The 26,375-nt window shown below is 37.5% G+C and overlaps 1 protein-coding gene across 6 annotated transcripts in view; it reads right to left on the reverse strand.

Moving 5' to 3' along the window:
* Positions 1 to 26,375, reverse strand: part of Wnk3 (WNK lysine deficient protein kinase 3) — a 135,137-nt gene that overhangs the window by 87,133 nt on the left and 21,629 nt on the right. For 5 of the 6 annotated variants that reach the window (XM_029473229.2, XM_029473233.2, XM_029473230.2 and 2 more), the window contains 4 exons: positions 21,073 to 21,724; positions 11,941 to 12,113; positions 10,179 to 10,399; positions 8,445 to 8,602 (listed from right to left, as the gene is read on the reverse strand). In XM_029473229.2, the coding sequence (XP_029329089.1) occupies positions 8,445 to 8,602; positions 10,179 to 10,399; positions 11,941 to 12,113; positions 21,073 to 21,606 (1,086 nt within the window). In that variant the 5' untranslated portion in view covers positions 21,607 to 21,724. The remainder of the gene's footprint in view (positions 1 to 8,444; positions 8,603 to 10,178; positions 10,400 to 11,940; positions 12,114 to 21,072; positions 21,725 to 26,375) is intronic. The other variant, XM_029473231.2, reaches the window with a different exon arrangement.

A 26,375-nucleotide genomic window follows, 5' to 3' on the forward strand; every position in this document is an offset into this window, starting at 1 on the left:
GGGACAACATCCTAATTAACAAAATCAGAAATGAAAAGGGAGACATAACAACAGATCCTGAAGAAATCCAAAACACCATCAGATCCTTCTACAAAAGGCTATACTCAACAAAACTGGAAAACCTGGACAAAATGGACAAATTTCTGGACAGATACCAGGTACCAAAATTAAATCAGGATCAAGTTAAGGAGCTAAACAGTCCCATATCCCCTAAAGAAATAGAAGCAGTCATTAATAGTCTCCCAGCCAAAAAAAGCCCAGGACCAGATGGGTTTAGTGCAGAGTTCTACCAGACCTTCAAAGAAGATCTAATTCCAGTTCTGCACAAACTATTCCACAAAATAGAAGTAGAAGGAACTCTACCCAACTCATTCTATGAAGCCACAATTACTCTGATACCTAAACCACAGAAAGATCCAACAAAGATAGAGAACTTCAGACCAATTTCCCTTATGAATATTGATGCAAAAATACTCAATAAAATTCTCGCTAACTGAATCCAAGAACACATTAAAGCAATCATCCATCCTGACCAAGTAGGTTTTATTCCAGGGATGCAGGGATGGTTTAATATACGGAAATCCATCAACATAATCCATTATATAAACAAACTCAAAGACAAAAACCACATGATCATCTTGTTAGATGCAGAAAAAGCATTCGACAAGATCCAACACCCATTCATGATAAAAGTCTTGGAAGGGTCAGGAATTCAAGGCCCATACCTAAACATGATAAAAAGCAATCTACAGCAAACCAGTAGCCAACATCAAAATAAATGGTGAGAAGCTTGAAGCAATCCCACTAAAATCAGAGACTAGACAAGGCTGTCCACTCTCCCCATACCTATTCAACATTGTACTTGAAGTTCTAGCCAGAGCAATTCCACAACAAAAGGAGATCAAGGGGATACAAATTGGAAAGGAAGAAGTCAAAATATCACTTTTTGCAGATGATATGATAGTATATATAAGTGACCCTAAAAATTCCACCAGAGAACTCCTAAACCTGATAAACAGCTTCGGTGAAGTAGCTGGATATAAAATTAACTCAAACAAGTCAATGGCCTTTCTCTACACAAAGAATAAACAGGCTGAGAAAGAAATTAAGGAAACAACACCCTTCTCAATAGTCACAAATAATATAAAATATCTTGGCATGACTCTAACTAAGGAAGTGAAAGATCTGTATAATAAAAACTTCAAGTCTCTGAAGAAAGAAATTATAGAAGATCTCAGAAGATGGAAAGATCTCCCATGCTCATGGATTGGCAGGATCAACATTGTAAAAATGGCTATCTTGCCAAAAGCAATCTACAGATTCAATGCAATCCCCATCAAAATTCCAACTCAATTCTTCAACGAATTAGAAAGAGCAATCTGCAACTTCATCTGGAATAACAAAAAACCTAGGATAGCAAAAACTCTTCTCAAGGATAAAAGAACCTCTGGTGGAATCACCATGCCTGACCTAAAGCTTTACTACAGAGCAATTGTGATAAAAAACTGCATGGTACTGGTATAGTGACAGACAAGTAGACCAATGGAATAGAATTGAAGACCCAGAAATGAACCCACAAACCCATGGTCACTTGATCTTCAACAAGGGAGCTAAAACCATCCAGTGGAAGAAAGACAGCATTTTCAACAAATGGTGCTGGCACAACTGGTTGTTATCATGTAGAAGAATGTGAATCGATCCATTCCTATCTCCTTGTACTAAGGTCAAATCTAAGTGGATCAAGAAACTTTACATAAAACCAGAGACACTGAAACTTATAGAGGAGAAAGTGGAGAAAAGCCTTGAAGATATGGGCACAGGGGAAAGATTCCTGAATAGAACAGCAATGGCTTGTGCTGTAAGAATTGACAAATGGGACCTCATGAAACTGCAAAGCTTCTGCAAGGCAAAAGACACCGTCAATAAGACAAAAAGACCACCAACAGATTGGGAAAGGATCTTTACCTATCTTAAATCAGATAGGGGACTAATATCCAATATATATAAGATCTCAAGAAGGTGGACTCCAGAAAATCAAATAACCCCATTAAAAAATGGGGCTCAGAATTGAACAAAGAATTCTCACCTGAGAATTCACACCGAATGGCAGATAAGCACCTGAAAAAATGTTCAACATCCTTAATCATCAGGGAAATGAAAATCAAAACAACCCTGAGATTCCACCTCACACCAGTCAGAATGGCTAAGATCAAAAATTCAGGTGACAGCAGATGCTGGCGAGGATGTGGAGAAAGAGGAACACTCCTCCATTGTTGGTGGGATTGCAAGCTTGTACAACCACTCTGGAAATCAGTCTGGTGGTTCCTCAGAAAATTGGACATAGTACTACCGGAGGATCCAGCAATACCTCTCCTGGGCATATATCCAGAAGATGTCCCAACCGGTAAGAAGGACACATGCTCCACTATGTTCATAGCAGCCTTATTTATAATAGCCAGAAGCTGGAAAGAACCCAGATGTCCCTCAACAGAGGAATGGATACAGAAATTATGGTACATTTACAGAATGGAATACTACTCAGCTATTAAAAAGAATGAATTTATGAAATTCCTAGCCAAATGGATGGACCTGGAGGGCATCATCCTGAGTGAGGTAACACAATCACAAAAGAACTCACACAATATGTACTCACTGATAAGTGGATATTAGCCCAAAACTTAGGATACCCAAGATATAAGATAAAGTTTGCTAAACACATGAAACTCAAGAAGAATGAATACTGAAGTGTGGACACTATGCCCCTCCTTAGAATTGGGAACAGAACACCCATGGAAGGAGTTACAGAGACAAAGTTTGGAGCTGTGATGAAAGGATGGACCATCTAGAGACTGCCATATCCAGAGATCCATCCCATGATCAGCATCCAAACGCTGACACCATTGCATTCACTAGCAAGTTTTTGCTGAAAGGACCCAGATATAGCTGTCTTTTGTGAGACTATGCCGGGGCCTAGCAAACACAGAAGTGGATGCTCACAGTCAGCTAGTGAATGGATCACAGGGCCCCCAATGGAGGAGCTGTAGAAAGTACTGAAGGAGCTGAAGGGATCCGCAACCCTATGGGTGGAACAACATTATGAACTAAGCAGTACCCCGGAGCTCTTGACTCTAGCTGCATATGTATCAAAAAATGGCCTAGTCGGCCATCACTGGAAAGAGAGGCCCATTGGACATGCAAACTTTATATGCCCCAGTACAGGGGAACGCCAGGGCCAAAAAAATGGGAATGGGTGGGTAGGGAAGTAAGGGGGAGTGTATGGGGGACTTTTGGCATAGCATTGGAAATGTAATTGAGGAAAAGATGTAATAAAAAAAAAGAAAAGAAAAAAAAGATAATCTAAGATTTATTTCTACACCTATCATACTAGCTTATAGAATACAGACTAGCAAAGTCTTTTTATCATGTGCCATATAAATCTAGCAGGATTGGAATTAATGTGGATACAAAATTCAAGAAGTTTTGAAAGAGGTGGAAATATAAATTGTGATATGGCATTTCTACACATCAATATAAAATAATTGTCATTCAAAATTACAATTATACTAAGAGTATGGATCAGTGGTAGAACACTTATATATATTGTGAATATTCGGAGGCTAAAGTAGAATGACCATAAATTCAAGGCTACCCTCAGCAACTTAGTAAGACCCTGTTAATATTATTCTATTCATAGAAAAAGTCCTTTCTGATATTCCCACTGACCTCTCCCTGATTTCCTGGGTAATTTATACCTATGTAAGTGAAAATAGTTATAGAACTAAAACTTACAAATCAAGTACACAGGGCTGAAGAGATGGCTCAGTGGTTAAAAACCTCTTCCAGAGGTCCTGAGTTCAATTCCCAGCAACCACATGGTGGCTCACAGCCATCTGTAATAGGATCTGATGCCCTCTTCTGGTATGTCCAAAGGCAGCTACAGTGTACTCATACATAAAATAAATAATTCTTAAAAAACAAACAAACAAATAAATCATGCACAAAATATTTTCTATTTGGTGTTCTTTACATTAAGGACACAAACTAAAAGAACATTGTAGCTCTTTTTCTAAGCTCTTATTCAGAGGCTAGGAAGGAATTAGGAATTGTTACTTAGTGGGTATAAGTTGTAATTAAACAGTAGGAATAGTGGGGCAGTGGAAGAGCATGCCTTTGATCCCAGCACTCGGGAGGCAGAGGCAGGTGGATTTCTGAGTTAGAGGCCAGCCTGGTCTACAGAGTGAGTTCCAGAACAGCCAGGGCTACATAGAGAAACCCTGTCTCGAAAACCAAAAAACAAACAAAAACAAAAAAAAAAGTAGGAATAAGCTTTGAAATATACTCTATAGTATGATGACTATAGTCAATAATGCATAGTATATTATAAAGTAACTTAGAAAGTAAATTTTAAGTGTCTCAGCACAAAAAATGATAAGCAAATGAAGTGACAGGTAAAGCTACCTCAATTTTACACTGTATCATATTGTATCCCATAAATGTATACAATTGTCATTTGTCTAATTTAAATAATTTTAAAATGCTTATTATTATTATTTTTGGAAACTCTTAACAGTCTCTTTCATCTAGCCACCCACTCATACATGAAGTAGTCCACCCTAGACAATGAAAACACTCCAATTCTCCCCTGTATCCCTTATTATAGTCATATCTTTAGGCATAATGCTTTTGTACACCATGTGTAAAGTGTACCCTTGTGTTATTGAAATGATGATTTCTCTGCCCTCTTGTTTCAATAGAGACAGGGCATTGTGATGCTTATACCAAGAATCTCCTGTTTCAAGTTTGTACAAACAATTCTTACCATTTATTCTCTGCCTCATCACCCAATGGCTGGACAGAATAGAGAATAGGGAGGGCCATTCCCCAACCAAAGGAAGGTGAGGGAGAGAGGGAAATTCAGACCGGCAGGCAGAATGGAAGAGTTGGAGCCTTGAAGAAGGTCCAGAGAGATCATGGAAACATACCTGAAGCCCAAAGAACCAGTTCAATAATAATACGCAAGTATCAGGGGCTGGGAGGAAGAACTAACTCTACAAAATGGTGCTCAACTTACAGAAATTAGAACCCAAGATTACAACCTTAAAAGGGTAAAAACAGGGTAGTGGGGTCAGGGGAGGGGGGTGGTGTCAGGCTAGCAGGACAAGAGGTCTGGTCTCTTTAAGAAAGAAAGAAAGAAAGAAAGAAAGAAAGAAAGAAAGAAAGAAAGAAAGAGAGAAAGAGAGAAAGAGAGAAAGAGAGAAAGAGAGAAAGAGAGAAAGAGAGAAAGAGAGAAAGAGAGAAAGAGAGAAAGAGAGAAAGAGAGAAGAGAAAAGAGAAAGAGAGAAAGAGAGAAAGAGAGAGAGAGAAAGAGAGAAAGAGAGAAAGAAAGAAAGAAAGAAAGAAAGAAAGAAAGAAAGAAAGAAAGAAAGAAAGAAAGAAAGAAGAAAGGAGGAAGGAAGGAAGGAAGGAAGGAAGGAAGGAAGGAAGGAAGGAAGGAAGGAAGGAAGGAAGGAAGGAAGGAAGAACAAAAACATGGTGGCTCACAACCACCCATAAATGATCTGATGCCCACTTCTGATGTGTCTGAAAACAGCTACAGTGTACTTACATATAATAATAAATCTTTGGGCCAGAGCTTGCAGAGGTCCTAAAAATTCAATTCCCAACAACCACATGAAGGCTTACAACCACCTGTACAGCTACAGTGTACTCACATACATAAAATAAATAATATTTAAAAAATCACCATGGCAACAAAAAGTCATTTAAAAAGTTGTAGTGGTTTAGATCATTTTATGAGTTATAGATATGTTGTCATTTTAAGGGATGATACAAATAATTATGGTCTGCAATAGAGAAGAAACAAAAAAGAGAGGTTAGATTTGGGATCTCTTTTCTCTTCCCTTTTCTCTATCTTACTTAGGTAAGAGAAAGGAGGTCAAAAGGAAAAAAGAAGGATATAGAAATATTATAAGAAATTAGACAAATAGGGATAGAATCTACTCTTAAACAAAAAAAAAAACTATTTTATAGCCATACTCTTTCACTGGAACATAATTTTGTATATTGATACAGAAATAGGTTATTTTTGATACACTGGTATAGGTTACTATATATTGATGCAAATTTAAGGTTATATTTGATACACATAATGTAAATATTTTTAATGCTTATTTGAGATATTGTACTTATATTTTTAAAGATACAATATAAAGTTCTGGTGCTTATGAAAGCTATTACAAACTGTTAGGGATGATATAAAGTACAAGTTGTGCATTATTAGGGATCATTAAGAAATACAAATTAATAGTCAAACTCATGATCATATTAGATACTAGTTTATTAATTATAATAAAATGTTCTCAATGTTGTTTAAATAGAAAATAGCTAAGAATAAACAATATTTGCCATTTAGATGTACTATAGATAGCTGGTTTTCAAAAACTTCAGAGATCCACAGAATATGGCATTTAAAATTCTTTCATTGTTAAAAGATCTTTTGACTATGAGACAGGTCTGCTCCAGGTAGTACCCCCATTCCACTTCAAAGATGATGATGATCATCAATAACCTCCATATGGAATTGCTTTGATTATGGAAAACTAGCCACTGGGCAAAGCAAATGCCTATGCTTCGACTACAAACAAATCTGACCAGAAAGGATAAATAGGCACAGGAAAGTCTACTACCAAGCTCTGCCAATACAGAACAAGCAAGTCCTTTACAATTCCTGCTTCACAAAAAGTCTGTCAGATAGTCTGGGACAGAAGGCTAAAGATAGATACTCCAATGTTATAGAGAATATTTGGGACTGTCCAGGCAGTCAGCTGTCTCTGTCATTTCTATAAGTTTTAGAAGCTGTGTCTTTGTGCTTCCTGCATATTCACGTAATATTTATTCCTTCTCAGGTTTTTGATAGGATTGAAGACTAAATAGTCATAGTCTTCTTTAAGTTGTTTAGGATTAAAGATGATGTTCTAGGTCTAAGAAGATTTTTTCAGATGGTAGTACAAGTTAGGATAGAAAATGATTTAGAAACAGAAGTCTAAACTCACTAAGATGGGATAGATAGTAGAATATTTTATCTAAGTTGCCAAATATAAATGGAATGGAAATTATGAATGTAAATCTTACCTAATAGTTTTCATAACTGTTTCATAATTTTTATAATTGTATTCAACTTATATTTGAAAGAAAAGAGCTTTTTATTGGGGAATTGTAGAGAGAATATCTTGTATATTGTATAGATACATCTCTTGTCAATTAAAAAGGCTATGGCCTATGGCTTAGACAGGAAATGGGAGGTGGGACATCTGGGAGGAGAAAGGATTCTGGAATAGAGCCAGGTAAGGTAGATCTTCCTGGGAAGATGTAAACAGATGGATACATGTTACAGAATGTAGGTTAAAATAATTGCGTTATTTTGGTTATCATTCTAGTCAGAGAAGAGCCTAGCAATATGACCAAAGTATTTATAAATATATTTTGAGTCTGAGTCTTATTTCTGGGAACATGGGGCTGGGAGAAAGAATGAGAACTAACTTCTACACTTATTTTATACTTCTTTTTTCTTAGTTTCAGGATTAGGTTTCATAATGTAGCCCAGGTTTGCCTCAAACTTACAACCCTCTTTCCTCAGCCTCCCAAGTGCTAGGATTACAAGTGTGCACCACGATATCTTGCTAGTTATATCTTAATTTATATTATTCTCCTCTGAGAAATGTAAGCTCTTGGAGAGGAGCAAACACTTTTTGTCATTGCAGTCCTTACAATTTCTAGCATAAAAAATTATTCATAGTAGGGAATTCAAATGTTTTACCTCTAAAACTACATATTGAAAGCTTTTTCATAATTGGGCACTTAGAAGTATTATAGGCCTTCAAGTTCTTCTAATCAGTCTTTATTATCCACCTTTTAAAACAAAGACCAATCAAGCTAGACATAGTGGTGCACACTTTTAATCCCAGCACTTGAGAGGCAGAGGCAGACAGATCTCTGATTTTGAGTCCATCCTGGTCTATGTAGTAAGTTCTCAGACAGGTACATAGTGACATAGTGAGACCCTGTCTCAGAAAAACAAAACAAAACAAAACAAAATTAAGACTGATCTAATATCTAAAATGTTACTATAAATAAACCTGTATGTTTTCTACAAAATAATGTAGAACATTTTATATGACCCCAATAGAGTTCAAGTACATAAACAGAAACCTTTATAAATCTAAAGCTTTACTAAATGCAATTGTTAAACTAACATTGTTATATAAAACTAAACCATAATGGGTGTGGCTATTTTTTTTTTCACTAGAGTCTTGTTTATATTGGTCAAGCATTCTACCACTAAGCCACACACTTTGTTCCATAATTAAATTTGGCTAAGTTAATTTTGTCAATCTCAATATAAAATGTGGCAATCTGTTAAGTAAAATGAATAAAATTATACCTACACTGGTTACTTTACGGTATATTTGTGCTGCATTCTGGCACTCAGAATATGGATACTCCGAAGTAGCCATTTCCAACATACACATTCCAAAAGCATAAACATCTACAGATTCATCATAGTGTTCTTCATACATCTCCGGAGCCATAAATTCAGGAGTGCCTGTAAAATAATACCACAACCACATTTTTATTAAAGGGAAAAATATATTCATCAAGTCTTTCTTTCCCATAAAAACTATCTGTCAATTTCTGCCCCCTCAAAGAAAATCTGTAAATTAGGCTGGGTGCAGTGATGCACACCTTTACTTCCAGCACTTGGGAAGCAGAGCTGGGTGGATCTCTTTTGAGTTCGAGGCCAGCCTGGCTTATCGAGTAAGTTACAGGACAGTCTGAGCCATGTAGAATGACCCTTTCTCAAAAAAACAGAAAATTTAACAATCTGTACTAATGAAATACAATTTAAAACATTCAGTGTCAGGTGAAGATGCTAAAAATCCAACTTTAGGGGGCTGCTGAGATGGCTCAGTAGGTAAGAGCACCCGACTGCTCTTCCGAAGGTCTTAAGTTCAAATCCCAGCAACCACATGGTGGCTCACAACCACCCATAATGAGATCTGATGCCCTCTTCTGGTGCTGTCTGAAGACAGCTACAGTGTACTTAATATAATAAATAAATAAATAAATAAATAAATAAATCTTTTTTAAAAAATCCAACTTTAGACAGGCATGGTAGCTCATACTTGTAATCCTAGTACTTAAGGAGGAAGGTCAGGATTTTAAGATTATTCTCAACTATATAGTATGCTCAAGGTCAGCCTGGTCTACATTGAAATCCTGTCTCAAGAAAAGAAAAGGCCAGACACTATGATGTAAGTCTTTGACACCAGCACTTATGAGGCAGAGGCAGGAGGATCTCTGAGTTTGAGGCCAGCCTAGTGTTCATACCAAGTTCCAGGTCAGCTAGAATTACATAATAGATAGGTCCTGTCTCAAAAATCAAAGATAGCTAGGTGCAGTTAAAATCTGATTTTATTTATAACTTTTAGTTCAAACTTGGATAAATAAATTTAGTAAACTTTCTTCCTTAAGTCCTCAGTATCTTTCAATAATCCTTAATAGATGGAGCTGAAGAGATAGTTCAGTGGTTAAGAGCACTTGCCACTCTTGTAGAAGACCTGAGTTCAGTTCCTAGCACCCACACGATTGTTCACAACTGACTGTAACTCCAACTCTAAGGGCTCCAACACCATCTTCTGACCTTTGTGTGCATGGCATGCAGGTCACAGAAATACATGCAGGCAAACACCCATACATGTAAAATAAAGGTAAATTTAAAAAATAATAGTTCTTAACACATTCTACAAAATATACACACTAGGATATATTAGAAATAGGTCAGTTTTCACATAATTGATCTTTCAAAGCAAATTAACAGTTGAATGATGGCTGGGTCTTAAAATACAAAGACTGAGGAGCCAGAGAAGGGAGGATTAGGAAGTCAAGGTCATCTTTTACCACTTAGTGAGTTTGAGGACAGTCCAAGTTATACAAGACTCCATCTCAACAAAACTAGCATGCTTGTAAGTGTGTGCATGTGTGTGACATAAATGAATCCTTAAAAAACAGGCAGTGGCCAAAATTTTGCTCAAGACAGTAAATGACTAATCATTTTTGTTCCAGTCCTATACATCTGACAAATCAAATACACAGCAAGTAAATTGTAAAATACTAGTCACCGATGACACTCTTAGCAAACGATGTGCGCATTAAGGTTGCAAGTCCCAGATCACCAATCTTCACAGATCCAGTGGGTCCTGTGATGAAAATGTTGTCACATTTCAGATCCCGGTGAATAATAGGAGGCGTCCTTGTGTGTAAGAACTGCAATCCTTTTAAAATTTGCCTGCACCAGCTTCTTAAGACCTTTGGTTTCATGACTTTAAATCGTTTTAAGTACCTATACAAAGAAACAAAGTCCATATGTAAACAAATATTCCCAGATTATTCTACAAATACCACTATGAGTGAGATGTTCTTATTACTTATTTACGATGATTGCTACCCCTGGATAATTTTTAAGGTTTATTTTTTATTTTCATTTATGTATTTGTTAATTTGCACATACGTGCAAAATGCCTGTGGGAGCCAGAAGAAGGCACTAGACCCCTGGAGCTGGAGTTACATAGAGTTGTAAGGTGCCCAGTGTGGACACCACAACTTGAACTCTGATCCTCTGCAAGAGCAGCTGATGCTCTTAACTACTGAGCCATCTCTCTAGCCCTGGATTTATTTTCTATTGTCTGATGTAGCAAAATAAAAATCTATCAAAAGCCTCATTCCAATCTAATCTTTCAGTGACGTACAAGTCACTTAAGTTTACCATCCCACCTCATAGTCCCTCAAAGAAATGGTTTGACCTATTCTAAAAGATGTTCTACAGAGTCCAGTACTTTTAATTCAAAATAAGAATCATACTAGAATGACTTTTTTGGAATGGAAGCACCATTTTCAAAAGAAAGCCCTTCTCTGCTTCTAAATAATTACTTACCCAGCCATTGGAGAATTTGGCTACATAAAATTTTAGTGTAAGATGCCAGAAAAAATTTACAGTTCACCTTTAGTTATTTACAACTGATTATACAATTTGTACCAACAAAAATTGATTCCAAGCAAAAGAGTATAATTATATGGTAGTTATTCCTTACTAGATGTGTAAGCTTGAAAAAACCCTTAGCAAGTCATTATCTTTTAAAAATGCAATCATATTCTATAATAATTTTCAGTTCTCAAGTTCTACATCTCTAAAACATTGCCTTTTGTGGGGTGTTTTTAGAGTTATGATTTTAAGTGCATGAATATATATATATATGTGTGTGTGTGTGTGTGTGTGTGTGTGTGTGTGTGCTAAATGACTGCCAGGTACTCATCAATGTCAGAAGAGTGCATTGCATTCCCTGGAACTAGAGTTATTGATGGTTATAAACCATCACATTAGTGCTAGTAGCCTCTGCGAGAGCAACAAGTGCTCTTTCATTTCTGAGCCATCTCTATAACCCTCTTTTTTGTGTTTTTGAGGCATGATTTCTTGTAGCTTAGTCTGACCCCAAACTCATGATGTACCCTGAAGTCCAGATCTTCCTACTTCTACTCCACCACTCAGTGCTGAGAATAAAGGTAGGTGCTACCATTCCTATTTTTAGGTGGTGCTGGGGATTGAACCCATAGCTTCATGCATGCTAGGCAAACATTTAACCAATTGAGCTTGATCCCCAGGACCCCTAACATTAACTTGTCAGCACTACATATTCTAACACACTTCATAAGTAGTTGTAATACTAGGGATGGAATCCAAATCCTTGTACATACTAAGTAAGTGCTATTTCACTGAGCTATATAGTCCCAACCCTTCTACATCCCCTTAAGGCAAAGTTTATAAATAACTTTTATGACTCATTAAAATGATTTTCATCTCAACTGGTACTATCAGAGTCAACTTACGTCTTTAAGGTTCCTGATGTCATTAGTTCAGTCACTAACACAATACATTTCTTCCCTTTCAAAGTGGACTCCCATGAATCATAGAATCGAACTATATTGGGATGCTGGAGGCCTTTCAACATCTCTGCTTCTTCTTTGAACCGTTGCTGCTCAGCTTTAGTTAATTTGCGGTCCTAAAACAGAAGAACAAGTTGCAAGTTAAGACCACAGAAATTTCCAGGCACATTTCTAATAGCTCAACTGAGTGTTTTACTATTTGCAAATATGTCTTATACCTATCAATTTTTCTCAATATCTATAGAATTACTGATATTTTTTTCCTCAATTATTTGACTCTTCCATGAGGTAATGCAACTCTTGTTACATTTCACAACTATGTTATGAACATACCTACATAGTAACATCAGTGTCTAAAGGCCTTGGAGGTATAGTTTGCTAATAGTGCTTACATATCTCAAAGTGAATTTACAAAAAAGAATAAGATAGATAATTGTAATATTTCCCTAAGAAATCCTGAAGTTTTCATATTTGGAAATCTCTGAAAATCAGAACAAGAATAATCAAAAGGTAATAAGACTTTGAACTTTTTTCCAGTTTAATTTCTGACTTGTCATAACTGGTCTAAGCTTCCAGGTAGAAATATTGGGCTACTAACTAATGAAAGACCTTCAAATAGGTACCGAACCTCAAATCTGCTACATTATAATGCTAAAAGTCATAGGCACAATGTTTATAATATTCTAAAGGACTGTGATCCTAAAATTCTGAAGTCGGACAAACTGTCAGTTAAGCTAAGAAAGGAAAGCTGCCTATACTTCTAGAAATGAGAACAGAGAAAACATCCATCCCACATAACTTTTCTGAAAATATTACTCAAATACTTTCCATAAAAAATGGCCCAAACTGTTGTCACAGCCAAGAACCTATGACTATACAGGTCACTGGCCCTAAAGGGTAGCCTACTAAATGAACATAGTAGGAAACCAACTGAAGACTTACCATTATACCCATAAATTAGTGCATCTCTCAACCCTCATTAGAGGAACGTCTTTTAGCAGCAGATGGTGATTAACACAGAAACCCACAATGATCAACATGCAGACAAGAGACTACACAATGTTAAGCCCTAAATGGAACATCTACATCATACCCTGTTCCTCTTAAGACTCAGGGATCATTGCAGAAGATGGCCAGAAAGATTATAAGAGGTGGTAGGTGACTACAACAGTGTTTCTAGAATACAACAGGGAAGCTGCACATATGTAGTCACAGGAATAATGACAGCATGCACAACACCTGTAGAACTTAAGCCAGACAAAATTCCACCCATAGCAGAGGAACTTCTAGCAACTAATAGCTGTTGTGCATTGACAGATAAAGAAAATGATTCTATTGTTTGTATTCTCATGAATAATCTATAAAAGAACAAAAATAAATATAAAATTGAACTACTAGTAGCTCAACAAAAATAAAAAAATAATAAAAATGTCAGTATGTGTCAATATCTCCATATGAGCCATTGTCTGCAGCAGTTAGTACAGTGGGTATTTTAAGCTATCTCAGTTGGTATATTGAAGATATCAGATTATGATTTTAATTTTAATTTTAATTAACAATCAATAACCCAGTTGAACAGAGTTGAAGGGAAATGTAGATGATATAGCTCAGGTATTAAGCATTTCCCAAGCAAGAAATGATAAAATGAAGCCATAGGTTTGATCACTAGTATTGACAAAAACAAATGAACCCACGTTTCCCTACATAATTTGTGTGTATGGATCAACACTGTTGATTAGTTTCGTTTGTTTATTGAGATATGTTTCTCATTACATAAGCCAGGCTGGCCTGGAACCCACAGAGATCTGCCTGTCTCAGCATCAGAATACTGGAGTTAAAGGTATTTATTACTGTGTCTAGCAACATCATATGACATCACCCTTAAATTTTAATCACTGTTAGAAAGAGGTGTGCAGCCGGGCATGGTGGCGCACGCCTTTAATCCCAGCACTCAGGAGGCAGAGGCAGGTGGATTTCTGAGTTCGAGGCCAGCCTGGTCTACAGAGTGAGTTCCAGGACAGCCAGGGCTACACAGAGAAACCCTGTCTCGAGGGAAAAAAAAAAAAAAAAGAAAGAGGTGTGCTGTTTATTTTGTTTTCCCTTGAAATGAGCTTTCATGTAAGCAGGATGGCATTGAACAACTGAGCCTCCTGCCTCCATGCCCTAACATGCTAAGTTTACAAGCAAACACTGCCATACTGTGCTTTGTCTTTTCCCCTTTTAGATGGGGCTCTTTCTCTTGTCCAGGTTAGCCTCGAATTCATGTTCCTATTACCTCAGCCTTCCAAGCAGTTAAGATTGCAGATTGTGCATCAATACTTCACAGGTTTATTTTTAAATAGATACCTACTTTTGGTTTTTGTGTGTGCATGTGCATGTGTACATGTGGTTTTGCTTTTTTTTTTTTCCTTAGTTTTTCTTGAGAGGGTTTCTCTGTGTAGCCCTTATTGCCCTGGAACTCACTCTGTAGACTTGGCTGGCCTCAAATTCAGAGATCCACCTGCCCTCTGCTTCAGGAGTACTGGGATTAAATGCATGCACCACCACAGCTGGAAGATACTTACTTTAGTAAGTTAAGGTATTCTACTTTGAATTTACTTAGAAGTGTTTTTGTTAGTTTGGAGCGGTGACGAAAGGATGGACCATCTAGAGACTGCCATATCCGGAGATCCATCCCATAATCAGCTTCCAAACGCTGACACCATTGCACACACTAGCAAGATTTTGCTGAAAGGACCCAGATATAGCTGTCTCTTGTGAGACTATGCTGGGGCCTAGCAAACACAGAAGTGGATGCTCACAGTCAGCTATTGGATGGATCACAGGGCCCCCAATGGAGGAGCTAGAGAAAGTACCCAAGGAGCTAAAGGGATCTGCAACCCTATAGGTGGAACAACAATATGAACTAACCAGTACCCCAGAGCTCGTGTCTCTAGCTGCATATGTATCAAAAGATGGCCTAGTCAGCCATCACTGGAAAGAGAGGCCCATTGGACTTGCAAACTTTATATGTCCCAGTACAGGGGAACGCCAGGGCCAAAAAGTGGGAGTGGGTGGGTAGGGGAGTGGGGGGGGAGTGTATGGGGGACTTTTGGGATAGCATTGGAAATGTAAATGAGGAAAATACCTAATAAAAATATAAAAAAGAAGTGTTTTTGTTTTGATTTGTTTTAATCACAATAACAGAATCTTCATTTTAGTTACATTTATTTGTTTCTTCATACTTGTATATGTCACAGTGTATGCAGAAGTCATAGGGTTTAATATTCTAATGTTAAACCAGACATTTTTCATGTATATTTGTTGGAAATGTTGGTCTATAGGGTTTTTTAAATTTTTTTACATTTATCTACTTGTGTTTGAATGGGGGGGCTGGTGAATGCCACGATATTCATGTGGAGATCAGAGGACAACCCTCTGCAGTCTGGTCTTTCCTTCCGTCCCCTGGGTCCTGGGCATCAAAATCAGATCATCAGGCTTAGCAACACCTTTACCTTATGAGCCATCTCTCAAATATTAATAGTTTTCTTATAAAGTTTTTATCTGCTTTTGACATCACAAGTTGGACTCTGATTTGCTTTTTGCTTTGCTGGCTTGAGACAGTCAAAGCTCTGGAAAACTCAGTATAGGTTTATGCCTCTAGTCATCCTATATCACAGAAAAATCAGAGACTCAAATTCTCCATGAAGATACTTATTATCAACAGGAAATGATAAGTAGATCTCGTTCTTATATTTGGACTGTTATATTTTTCTACCCTAATTGATTTTGCTAAAATAGAAACAATATTGAAAAAAAGATGCTAACACTCATAACTATCTTATACGAGATTTTCATAAAAACAGCTTTATCATCCTAGAGCTTAAACGATTATTCTGTTTTAAAGAAATTGTTTTAAATTAAGTGATTTCCATACACATAACACTAGTTTTGCTCTTTTAAGAGTAGCTATGGAATTCTATCTAATATCTTCTCAGCACCTACGAATACAATCATGGCTTATTGATAAGTTTCCTGGTACAGAATTATTTTAGCTTCCTTTTTTTCTCCTACTCTTATGTTGCTGGAGGTATTAAACCTATAGCCTCATACATGCTTAGCTAGTATATTATCACTAAGCTAGCTATACTCCCCATCTTTTTTTTAATTCCTAAAACAACAAAAAACTATGTTTGATGTACTGGTGAATTGTATTTGTTAAACCTTTACTAAAGAATTTAACTATTGTAACTGCTGTATTCATATATAACATTTTTCTGTTTCTTATGCAACATAAGGATTTCATATTAAAATTATATATAGTTATAAAATTATTGTGATTATTGTTGGGTTTTTTTTAAGCAGTCCAAGTTGGCCTGAAACTCAAAATCCCCCTGCCTCTGCCTCCTAAGTGTTGGGATTATAGGTATGTACCACCTACCACCACATCTAGCTCAGGCTTCGTGAACTAGGATTTAACAGTTTAACACTGAAATTTCATGTCATTTAAATTTTACTATGATTTCTTGGCTAATATCAAGAGCACTGGATGCTTCTCCAGAGGATCCAAGTTCAATTCCCAGCACTCACAAGGAAACCCACCATCATCTGTAACTTCATTTCCAAAGGATCCAACACCCACCTCTGGCCTCCATGGGTGCCAAGCACACATGGTACACAGACATTCATATAGGCAAAACACCAATATGCACAAAATGAAAATAAATACATCTTTTTTTTTTTTTTGGTTTTTTGAGACAGGGTTTCTCTGTATAGCCCTGGCTGTCCTGGAACTCACTTTGTAGACCAGGCTGGCCTCGAACTCAGAAATCCGCCTGCCTCTGCCTCCCGAGTGCTGGGATTAAAGGCGTGCGCCACCACGCCCGGCTAAATACATCTTTTTAAAACAAACAAAAAGAAAAATAAGGTAGCCATTTGTTTCCCCTACTGTATCTAAGCCCACCAGTCACTAAGGTAAATAATTAAAAATATCAATGAGACACGTCAACCCCACACTATCCACTCCCACACTACTGCTGCTCCTCCAACACTTCAGTTTTATTAAACTGCTCTAGAGCTAAAAGTAATAAATTGTTATGTTTCCCTGGGGATGTGTTCCCTTTTAGCTACATAGTCTTCACTTAGTACTTTTTGTAGTGCCTTGTGCAAACTACTGAGCCCTTGGACAACAGCTTCTGAGAGTAAAACAAAAACACATTCTTATATTTCTGTGTTTTTAAAGAAACCAAAATTCCAGATTTGTTACTACAGTTACCCAATACCATGTAGTCATCTCTAAAAAAATATAAGCATATGTAAGCTGGGTGATAGTGGTGCACACCTTTAATCCTAGCACTTCGGAGGCAGAGGCAGGCCGATTTCTGTGAGTTTAAGGCCAGCCTGGTCTACAGAGCTAGTTCCAGGACAGCCAGGACTACACAAAGAAACCCTGTCTGAAAAAACAAGCAACAACAAACATACACACATATGAGGGCTAGAAAGATAGTTCAGAGATTATACACATTGCTTCCAGACGACTGGAGTTCAATTTCCAGCACCCACGTGACAGTTTACAACCATAAGTAACTCCAGTTGCAGAGAATCAAACAGGTGCCCTCTTCTGGACTGTGTACACCAGGCATGCACATTGCAGCTCACAACTATGTGTAACTCCAGTTCCAGGGGACCCAATGCCCTCACACAAACAGTCAGGAAAAATCCAGAAGCACATAAAATAAAAATAAACAAATAAATCGCTCTGCTGGTGACTAGCTCGGCAGTTAAGAACACTGGCTGCCCTGCCAGACACACTGAGTTCAATTCCCAGCAACCACATGGTAGCTCACAACCATCTCTAAAGCTATCTCTTATCCTCTTCTAGCATGCAGGTATACATGCAGACAGAGCACTTATAAATAAATAAATAAATAAATAAATAAATAAATAAATAAATTTTTAGAAACTTAATTGATATATTGGGGAAAGACTACACAAAGCTAAGAGGTGGTGCCAATTGATAAATACAGAAAGTAGAAAATATAAAGTTGGCATTTCAGGCAGGAGGATCAGAAGTTCAAGACCAGCTTGGGCCATCAAGTTCTAGGTAAGTCTTACAAACAAACAGAACATCATAATCACAGTGTAAATTACCTGTGTAAAGACACCAAAGAGTACCAAAACCTACCTGAGATGTATTTCACAGTGTCAAAGTATATACTCCAAAGATATTTATTAATCTAACAAGTAGGTAATAGGAACAATCTGACAGTAGTCAAGTGGTCAAAATTACCTACCTTATCTTTAACATATACCAACATCATGTATCGTTGCTATTGCAGACTTAAGTAGATGGGCATCACTTTTGTGGTAGTCTTGACAAATAATGCAGAGCTTAGCTAGCCAGCCATGGCAGTGTATGCTATAATAATAGTATTTACAAATCATAGTAGAAGGTTTTTAAAATGAGTTCTTGGTATTTGTAAGCTATATAGTAAGACCTCATCTCAGAAAGAGAGAGAGGAGAGGGAGAAACAGCTAATACCCTTTGAAAGTTCAAGGAAACACTGGGGGAAAACTGTTAAAGAAGGGGGAGTACACACAGTATAGAAACATGGATGTAATCAAATAACTGAAGAGGAGTATTTGCAGGCAAACTTATATATCCTGGTTACGGTCAGTATTTTAGTTTATAGGGTATCTTTGTAACCCTTTTGTAAGTAGAAAATCACCTGAAAATAAGTTCAAAAAGAAACCGAGGTAGTAAAGGAGTAACACCTCTGTTTCCTTCTGCTTCTAACCCTCTCATCTCCTTTAAACAAACCCATAGTTAAAACAGCCCTTTCATCTTTCTGCTAACTCCAATCTCCAAGGCTTGTTCATATACTAACTATACTCATTCTACTCTAGGCTTTATGAAATCTGTCTGTGTCTGCTTTTTTTCCCTTTTTGTATTGCTAGCATTTAGTATAGGTCTGGCACGTTGCAAGGAATGTTTGTTGACTAACCAAAAAAAAAAAATGACAACTGTAATAGGTCACATCCATTTCCTATTGCTACAGTAACAAATTAGCATAAACTTAGTGGATTAAAACACAGATGTATTATGTTCCAGAAATGGGAATCAGAAATCTACAGTGAGTCACATTAGACTAGAATTCAGACAGCAGCTGTTTCTTCTGGGGACCCTAGACAACTGTTTATTTCCATGCCTCTTCCAACTTTCTAGAGGGTATCTGTATCCTTTGGCTTGGTGACCCAATCCTACAACAGTATCACTCCAAACTCTGCTTTTATTCGTAGATCTTCCTCAAATGATTGCCAACCTGCTTTCCTCCTTATAAAGACTGATGATTAGATAAAACAAGTTAAATTCACTATTTCCATCTCTAACTTAGCTCATCAGCAAAGCTAGTTTTAACCAAGTAACGTTGAAGCCATGGCATCTTTGAGATGTCATTATTCAGCCTACTACACATATCAATTTCTTTCTCTTTCTTTTTGAAGTCAATTCCACAAATAACTAAAAATAACTCACAAAACTATCTAGGAATTAATGATATTTCCCAGACTAGACTTGTCCCTTTCTACCATCATCCTTTGTCATTTTGCAAAAGCATTTGTCTTTGGTTTAGATTTAATCAAGTTATATAATTTGTTAAGCAAAGAAACTAGCATATACTTGAGCAAACTTCATCATTCCTAGATTCAAGAGAATCGCTTTAGCCCTGGGTCTACACTTAATATCTATGGCTGGATCTGACGAAGACAAAAGGAAATAGAACTAAATAGCACTGGGATGGCTTTAATGGAATTAACCATATTCATTTTATTGGTGGCTTAAATAGAATCTAGAAACACTTCTAAAAAGGTAATAGAACTATTTTAGAATCAAAATTAAGTGTCCTACAGTGAATATTTTACAAAACTGCATTTTTAAGAAACAAGATCTAGCATCTAATTCAATATTTTTCTGCCTCAATCCCCTAAATGCTGGGGTTAATTAATGCTTAACCCTTAACCATGAATTTTCAGTTACTTCTTCTACTTCTACATTATCTTAAATATAATAATATAATAATCACTACTATAATAAAAATACACATACAATGCTCACTCAACATGTTAACCTGCTATAGTCTATTGTGCCTATTTTCTCTTGCTGGTGGTTTTGCTTTGTTTTGATTTTCAGTAGCATCTTTAGTTCACAGACTCTAGCTGGAGTTGCTAGATGTCTAGGTACAACTTCAAGGAGGTCCAGGTCTAGAGGTGTAGCTCTGCTGGCAGAGAAGTTCAGCCCCTGAAAATCAAGTAGACTGGGCATGGTGGTACATGCCTGCAATCTCAGCACTTGGGAAGTGGAGGCAGGAAGCTCAGAAGTTGAAGATCATTCTCAGCTACATAGTGAAGTTGGGGCTAACCTGAAATATATCAGACCTTGTCTCAAATAAAATATAATAATCTTCCTATACCAAACTCTTAAGATTAAATTTTAGTCTACCCAAATGGCAAACAATATAACTTTATAATGAGTGGAATATAAACTTAATATGAGTGGGGTATTTTATAGACAGCATTAGAATTTAAACAACAACCTATCTGTAATGGCTATCTTTAGTCAATCCTAATTTTGTGATTTGGGGTTTTTTTTGTTATTGTTATTGGGATTTTTTTGTTCTTGTTTTGAGGAAGTGTCTCATGTAGCCCAGGTTACATATAGTCAAGAAGGACCTTGAACTTTGGATCTTCCTGTTGTCACCTCCCAAGTACTAGAATTACAGACATGTACCACTATCCTCAGTATATGTAGTGCTAAGATTGAACCCAAAGCTTTGCTCATGCATGCTAGGGCAAGTACTGTACCAAACTGAGCCAGATTCCAAATCCCAATCTTAATTTTAAGCATCCCATATGAATGCTGATACTTTTTTCATGAGTTGGATAAGGTCTCCTTATATTTGACCTGTATCTAGCTGAAACTAGAAGAGCATAATTTCTCAGTGATGGTAGAAGGGTTCTTTACGTCTTCATCCAGGATCATTCTGGCAGTCCCAGTAGCTAAATCTGGAATTCATAACGCCAAGAAAATTATATACGCACCTGTAGTTCACACCAAGCAACTTCAACCCATGTCTCAGTGTCCAATCCTTTATATACCGTTTTAAATGCTCCTCTTCCCAGCTCTATATCGAATTTCAGGAACCTGCCACTAGGGGAAGTTGCAACAGCCTTCATTTCTGCTTCTTCTTCCATTTCCTTTTCAGTTTTCTCCTTGAAGCAATCTTTTGAGGATTCTGAGGTTGCCTTTGAACATTGCTCATATTTAACTTCTTGCCCACCTCTCAGCACATTTGTAGGAACTTTATCTACTCTTGAAATATTTGTTGCAGCTTTTCTTTCATCTCTGCGGGAAGATTCGGCAACTTTGTCATCTTCTGTCATCTCAACACTCTTTCGGAAAAACCTCTTTCTTTCGATGTTTTCCCCGGAAGCAGACAAGGTACTGTATTTTTCCTTTATTCTCGCTTCTACAGTCAGAGGGGCAACAGCCCGGGCAGCCCTGTTTTCAAAGGAAACTCCATCAGGCTTCTCAGAATCTTCTGTGCTAGCTGGCTCCCCAGAATCAGTGGCCATTGTAACTAAGGTTGGCACTAAATTTTTTCTTGTTTCACGCTTCAGTCTACTTACATCTCAGGTATGAGAATTATCAGAGTGTACTTCCTTTTATATGGTCATATATTCCCATAGCAATCTGAAGGATGAAAAAGAGATAGTTTTAAAATCATACAACAGAAATCATTAAGGAAAAAACAAGTCACCTGATTTAAACTTTCTTAATTAAAAAGTTTATTCTTGTTGCTGTACAACTTAGCAACTAAGATATCAGGGACTAAGTATGCGTTATCATTTTTAATATAGCTACACTGACTAGTAAACCACTTTGCATACAGCTCTTTTTTATTGGCTATTTTCTTTATTTACATTTCAAATGTTTATCCCCTTTCCTGGTTTCCCTTCTGCAAACCCCCTATTCCATCCTCCCTCCCACTGCTTCTATGAGGGTGCTCCCCCACCCACCCACCTATTCCCATTTCACTGTCCTGGCATTCCCCTACACTGGAGCATCGAGCCTAAACAGAAGAATGGACACAGAAAATGTGGTACATTTATACAATAGAGTACTACTCAGCTATTAAAAACAATGAATTTCTGAAATTCTTAGACAAATAGATGGATCTGGAAGATATCATCCTGAGTGAGGTAACCCAATCACAAAACACACATGATATGCACTCACTGATAAATGGATATTAGCCCAGAAGCTCAGAATACCCAAGATTCAATTCGCAAAACACTTGAAACTCAAGAAGAAGGAAGACCAAAGTGTGGATACTTCGAAGGGGGGAACAAAATACCCATAGAAGAAGTTACAGAGACAAAGTGTGAACCAGAGACTGAAGAAATGACCATCCAGAGACTGCCACACCTGAGGATCCATCCCATAAACAACCACCAAAACGCATACCATTGTGGATGCCAACAAGAGCTTGCTGACAGGAGCCTGATATAGCTGTCTCCGAGAGGCTCTGCCAGTGCCTGGCAAATACAGAAGTGGGTGCTCACAGTCATCCATTGGATGACAGGGTCCCCAATGAAGTAGCTAGAGAAAGTACCCAAGGAGCTGAAGGGGTTTGCAGCCCCATAGGAGGAACAACAATATAAACTAACCAGTACCCCCAGAGAGCCCTGGGACTAAACCACCAATCAAAGAAAACACATGGTGGGACTCATGGCTCTAGCTGCATATGTAGCAGAGGACGGCCTAGTTGGCCATCAATGAGAGGAGAGACCCTTGATCCTGTGAAGGCTCCATGCCCCAGTATAGGGGAATGCCAGGGCCAGGAAGCAGGAGTGGGTGGGTTGGGGAGCAGGGGAGAGTAGGAGGGGATAGGATGTTTTCAGAGGGAAAACTAGGAAAAGGGATAACATTTGAAATGTAAATAAAGAAAATATATAATTAAAAATAAAAATAAGCCTGGCGTGGTGGCATACACCTTTAATCCCAGCACTCCGGAGGCAGAGGCAGGCGGATTTCTGAGTTCGAGGCCAGCCTGGTCTACAAAATGAGTTCCAGGACAGCCAGAGCTATACAGAGAAACCCTGTCTCGAAAAATCAAAATAAATAAATAAATATAAAAATAAATAAAATAAAATAAAGTAAAATAAAAATTGCTGGGCAGTGGTGGCACACACATTTTAATCCTAGCTCTCAGGAGACAGAAGCAAGCAGATCTCTGTGAGTTTGAGGCCATCCTGTTCTACAGAAAGAGTTTGAGGACAGTCAAGGCTACACACATACACACACACAAACAAACAAACAAAACCCTGTCTTAAAAAACAAAACAAACAAAAATAATATAGTAAAATAGAAAAAGAAAAGAAAATGCTGGCCCTTATATAATGTGGGTTGGAATGTAAACTTGGCAATGTTCTACATATTATGTTGTCAGAATCCTTCACTAACTTTTGTAAATAGTTAATATTTTTTGACTTTGATAATGTGGGGTATGTGTGTGTGTCTGTGTGTGCATGTGCATGCACATGTTCTATGCCTGTGAATACACATGTGTTCCTGTGAACCTTGAGTTAACATGTAAAGACCAGAGGTCAATGCCACTGCTAATTTATTGGGTTGAGAATGTAGTTCAGAAGGTTCAATGCTGTTCTAGCATGACAAAGCCCTGTGTAAAATCCATGGCATTATATAAACCAGGCTTGGAAGCACACATCTATAATCTTAGCACTCTGAAGGTGGAGATAGGGGAAACAAGGTTAAAGGTCATCTTAGGCTACACAGTGAGTTTGAGGCCAGCCTGGGCTACATGAGACCCTGTCTCAAAAAATAAAAACTACATTATTCAGGCAGTATTTCCAGTATAATAAAACAAACCTAAATAAAAACAAAACAGTAAAATACTGCCATAAGGGAAGATACACAAAAAATGAAATGAAAATAGTCTGAAAATAAACCCATGTGTTGATGGTCAAATAATTTTAAGAAAACGTAACAAGGAGAGAATAGTCTTTCCAACAACTGATGCTAGGATAATTGAATATTCATATGCAAAAGATGAAGTTGGGGCATCTCAAAAACAAAATTACAGGAGGACTACATTCATGATTTACTATGGTGCAGGAGGTTATTGCTATCTCCAAACTTTATGGAAGTATAAATCCAACATTTACTGATGAATAATTAAGAGTCCAATTGGAAGATTCAGAAATTGACCAGCAAGAGTGTGCTATTAAAGACATCTATGTTTAATACTAGAGCTAAGAATGAAACTAAGAGGGCTGGAGAGATGGCTCAGGGGTTAAGAGCACTGACTGCTCTTCCAGAGGTCCTACATTCAATTGCCAGCAACCACATGGTAGCTCACAACCATCTGTAATAGGATCTGATGCCCCCTTCTGGTGTGTCTGAAGACAGCTACAGTGTACTCATCATATATATCTTTTAAAAAAAAGAATGAAACTAAGAGTTCATAAAGTGGTCTATTTGGTTACATTGCCAGATCAATATTAGTTAATAAGATTGCTATTTCCTACAAGTGAAAATAGGTAGAGTTTTTTTTTTCTTTTTTATATTTATTTACTTATTCTGTGCATGTGCACACTTGCGGTGGCCCACTATGGGGCTTACATGGAGCTCAGAGACAACTTTCAAGAGTTCTCTTCTTTATACCATGTGGGCAGAAAGATCAGACTCAGATTTGGTAGTAAGCACCTTTACCCAGGAAGCCATCTCAGTGGCCTGACACCTTTTCCCCTTAACTACTTATTTTGAAATAATTTTAACCTGGGGAAATAACTTGCAAGAATATATAAAGAATATAGTACAACCTTTACCCACATTCCCCAAATGCTAACATTTTAAGTGAGGTATTTTTAAAGTAAGAATAATGATACTTATTCACTTCACCTAACCAAAGGTCATTTATACAGAAACCTCAAGGCCAGAATTCTAGAAGACAGACTTCTAAACAGCCAGAAATAGGTAAAGTTATATGATTCTTAACAAAAACCTCACATTGGTTTTGGAGTGTAGCATTTCTTTTAAAAACTGAAATTCTATCCGGACAGTGGTGGTGCACACCTTTAACCCCAGCACTCAGACAGAGACCAGTCTGGTCTACAGAGCTAATTCTAGGACAGCCAGAGCTATAGAAACCCCGTCTCAAAGGGGAAAAAATGTGGTAGAGCCAGCACTCCGAGGTGAAGGCAGCAGGAATCAAAAGTTCAAGCCACCTTCAGCTACATGAGACTCTATAAAAACAAGCAAATAAAAAGAGAGAGCCCTCAAATTTTGCTGGGCATGGTGGCACATGCCGACATGCCCATGTACAGAAAGATGCTGCTAAATAACCCTGAATGCAAGGTCAGCCTGGGATACAGAGAGGACCCTGTTTTTTTCAACCATTCTAAATGAAATCTCTGGTCCATTTCTTGTAATCCTAGCTACCCAGAGGCTGAAGCAAAAGGATCAAAACTGTAAGACCAGCCAGGACAATATAGCAAGACCCTGTCCTAAAATAAAGTTGAAAAGGGCCAGGTTGTAATTCTGAAATAGGGCAATGGCCTAGCATGTGAGAGGCCCTGAATTCGATCCTCAGCACAGCCCTGGGAAATCATTTTAATACTCTAAAGACATTTGACTTTTTAAATTATATGAGTATTTTGCCTGGTGCCAGTAGAGGTCAGAAGATATCATCAGATACCCTGTAAGCAAAGTTGTATATGGTTGTGAGTACTACGTGGGTGCTAGGAACTAAATCCAGGTCCTCTGCAAGAGCAACAAGTGCTCTTACCACTAAGCCAGCTCTCTAGCCCCAAAACTCTGAAATCATGATTTTTTAAAAATTATTTAATGTGTATAATTGTTTTGTCTCCATGTACAAAATGTGCATGCTTTGTGCCAGAGGCCAGAAGAAGCATCAGATCCTCTGGAACTGCAGTTACAGATGATGATAAGTTGCCATGTAGCTGAACCAGGTCCTCTGCAAAAGCAGCCAGGTCTCAACCATTTGGGCATCTCTCTAACCCACCAAACCCTAAAATCTTATCCATGCTCTAATATATTGTTAAAAGCCCAATTTGCTGATATCAAATAATAGAGGCAAAGGGATATTTTACAAGGAAACAATTATAAGGCTATACACACATATATTTAACCATCACATGCCCCCAAAATACATGATATAAAACCTAACAAACTAAAGAGAGGACCAGATACTTCGATAACAATATTTGGACCACAGTATCAAACAACCTTACCTAGCTGACATCTGTAAAACATACTCTTTAAGGAGAGCAAAAATGAATTTGTTTCAAGCACAGATAGG

Source organism: Mus caroli, unplaced genomic scaffold (genome assembly GCF_978045245.1).
Source record: "Mus caroli unplaced genomic scaffold, Mus_caroli_1 scaffold_5, whole genome shotgun sequence".
In the NCBI taxonomy this organism is placed as follows: domain Eukaryota; kingdom Metazoa; phylum Chordata; class Mammalia; order Rodentia; family Muridae; genus Mus; species Mus caroli.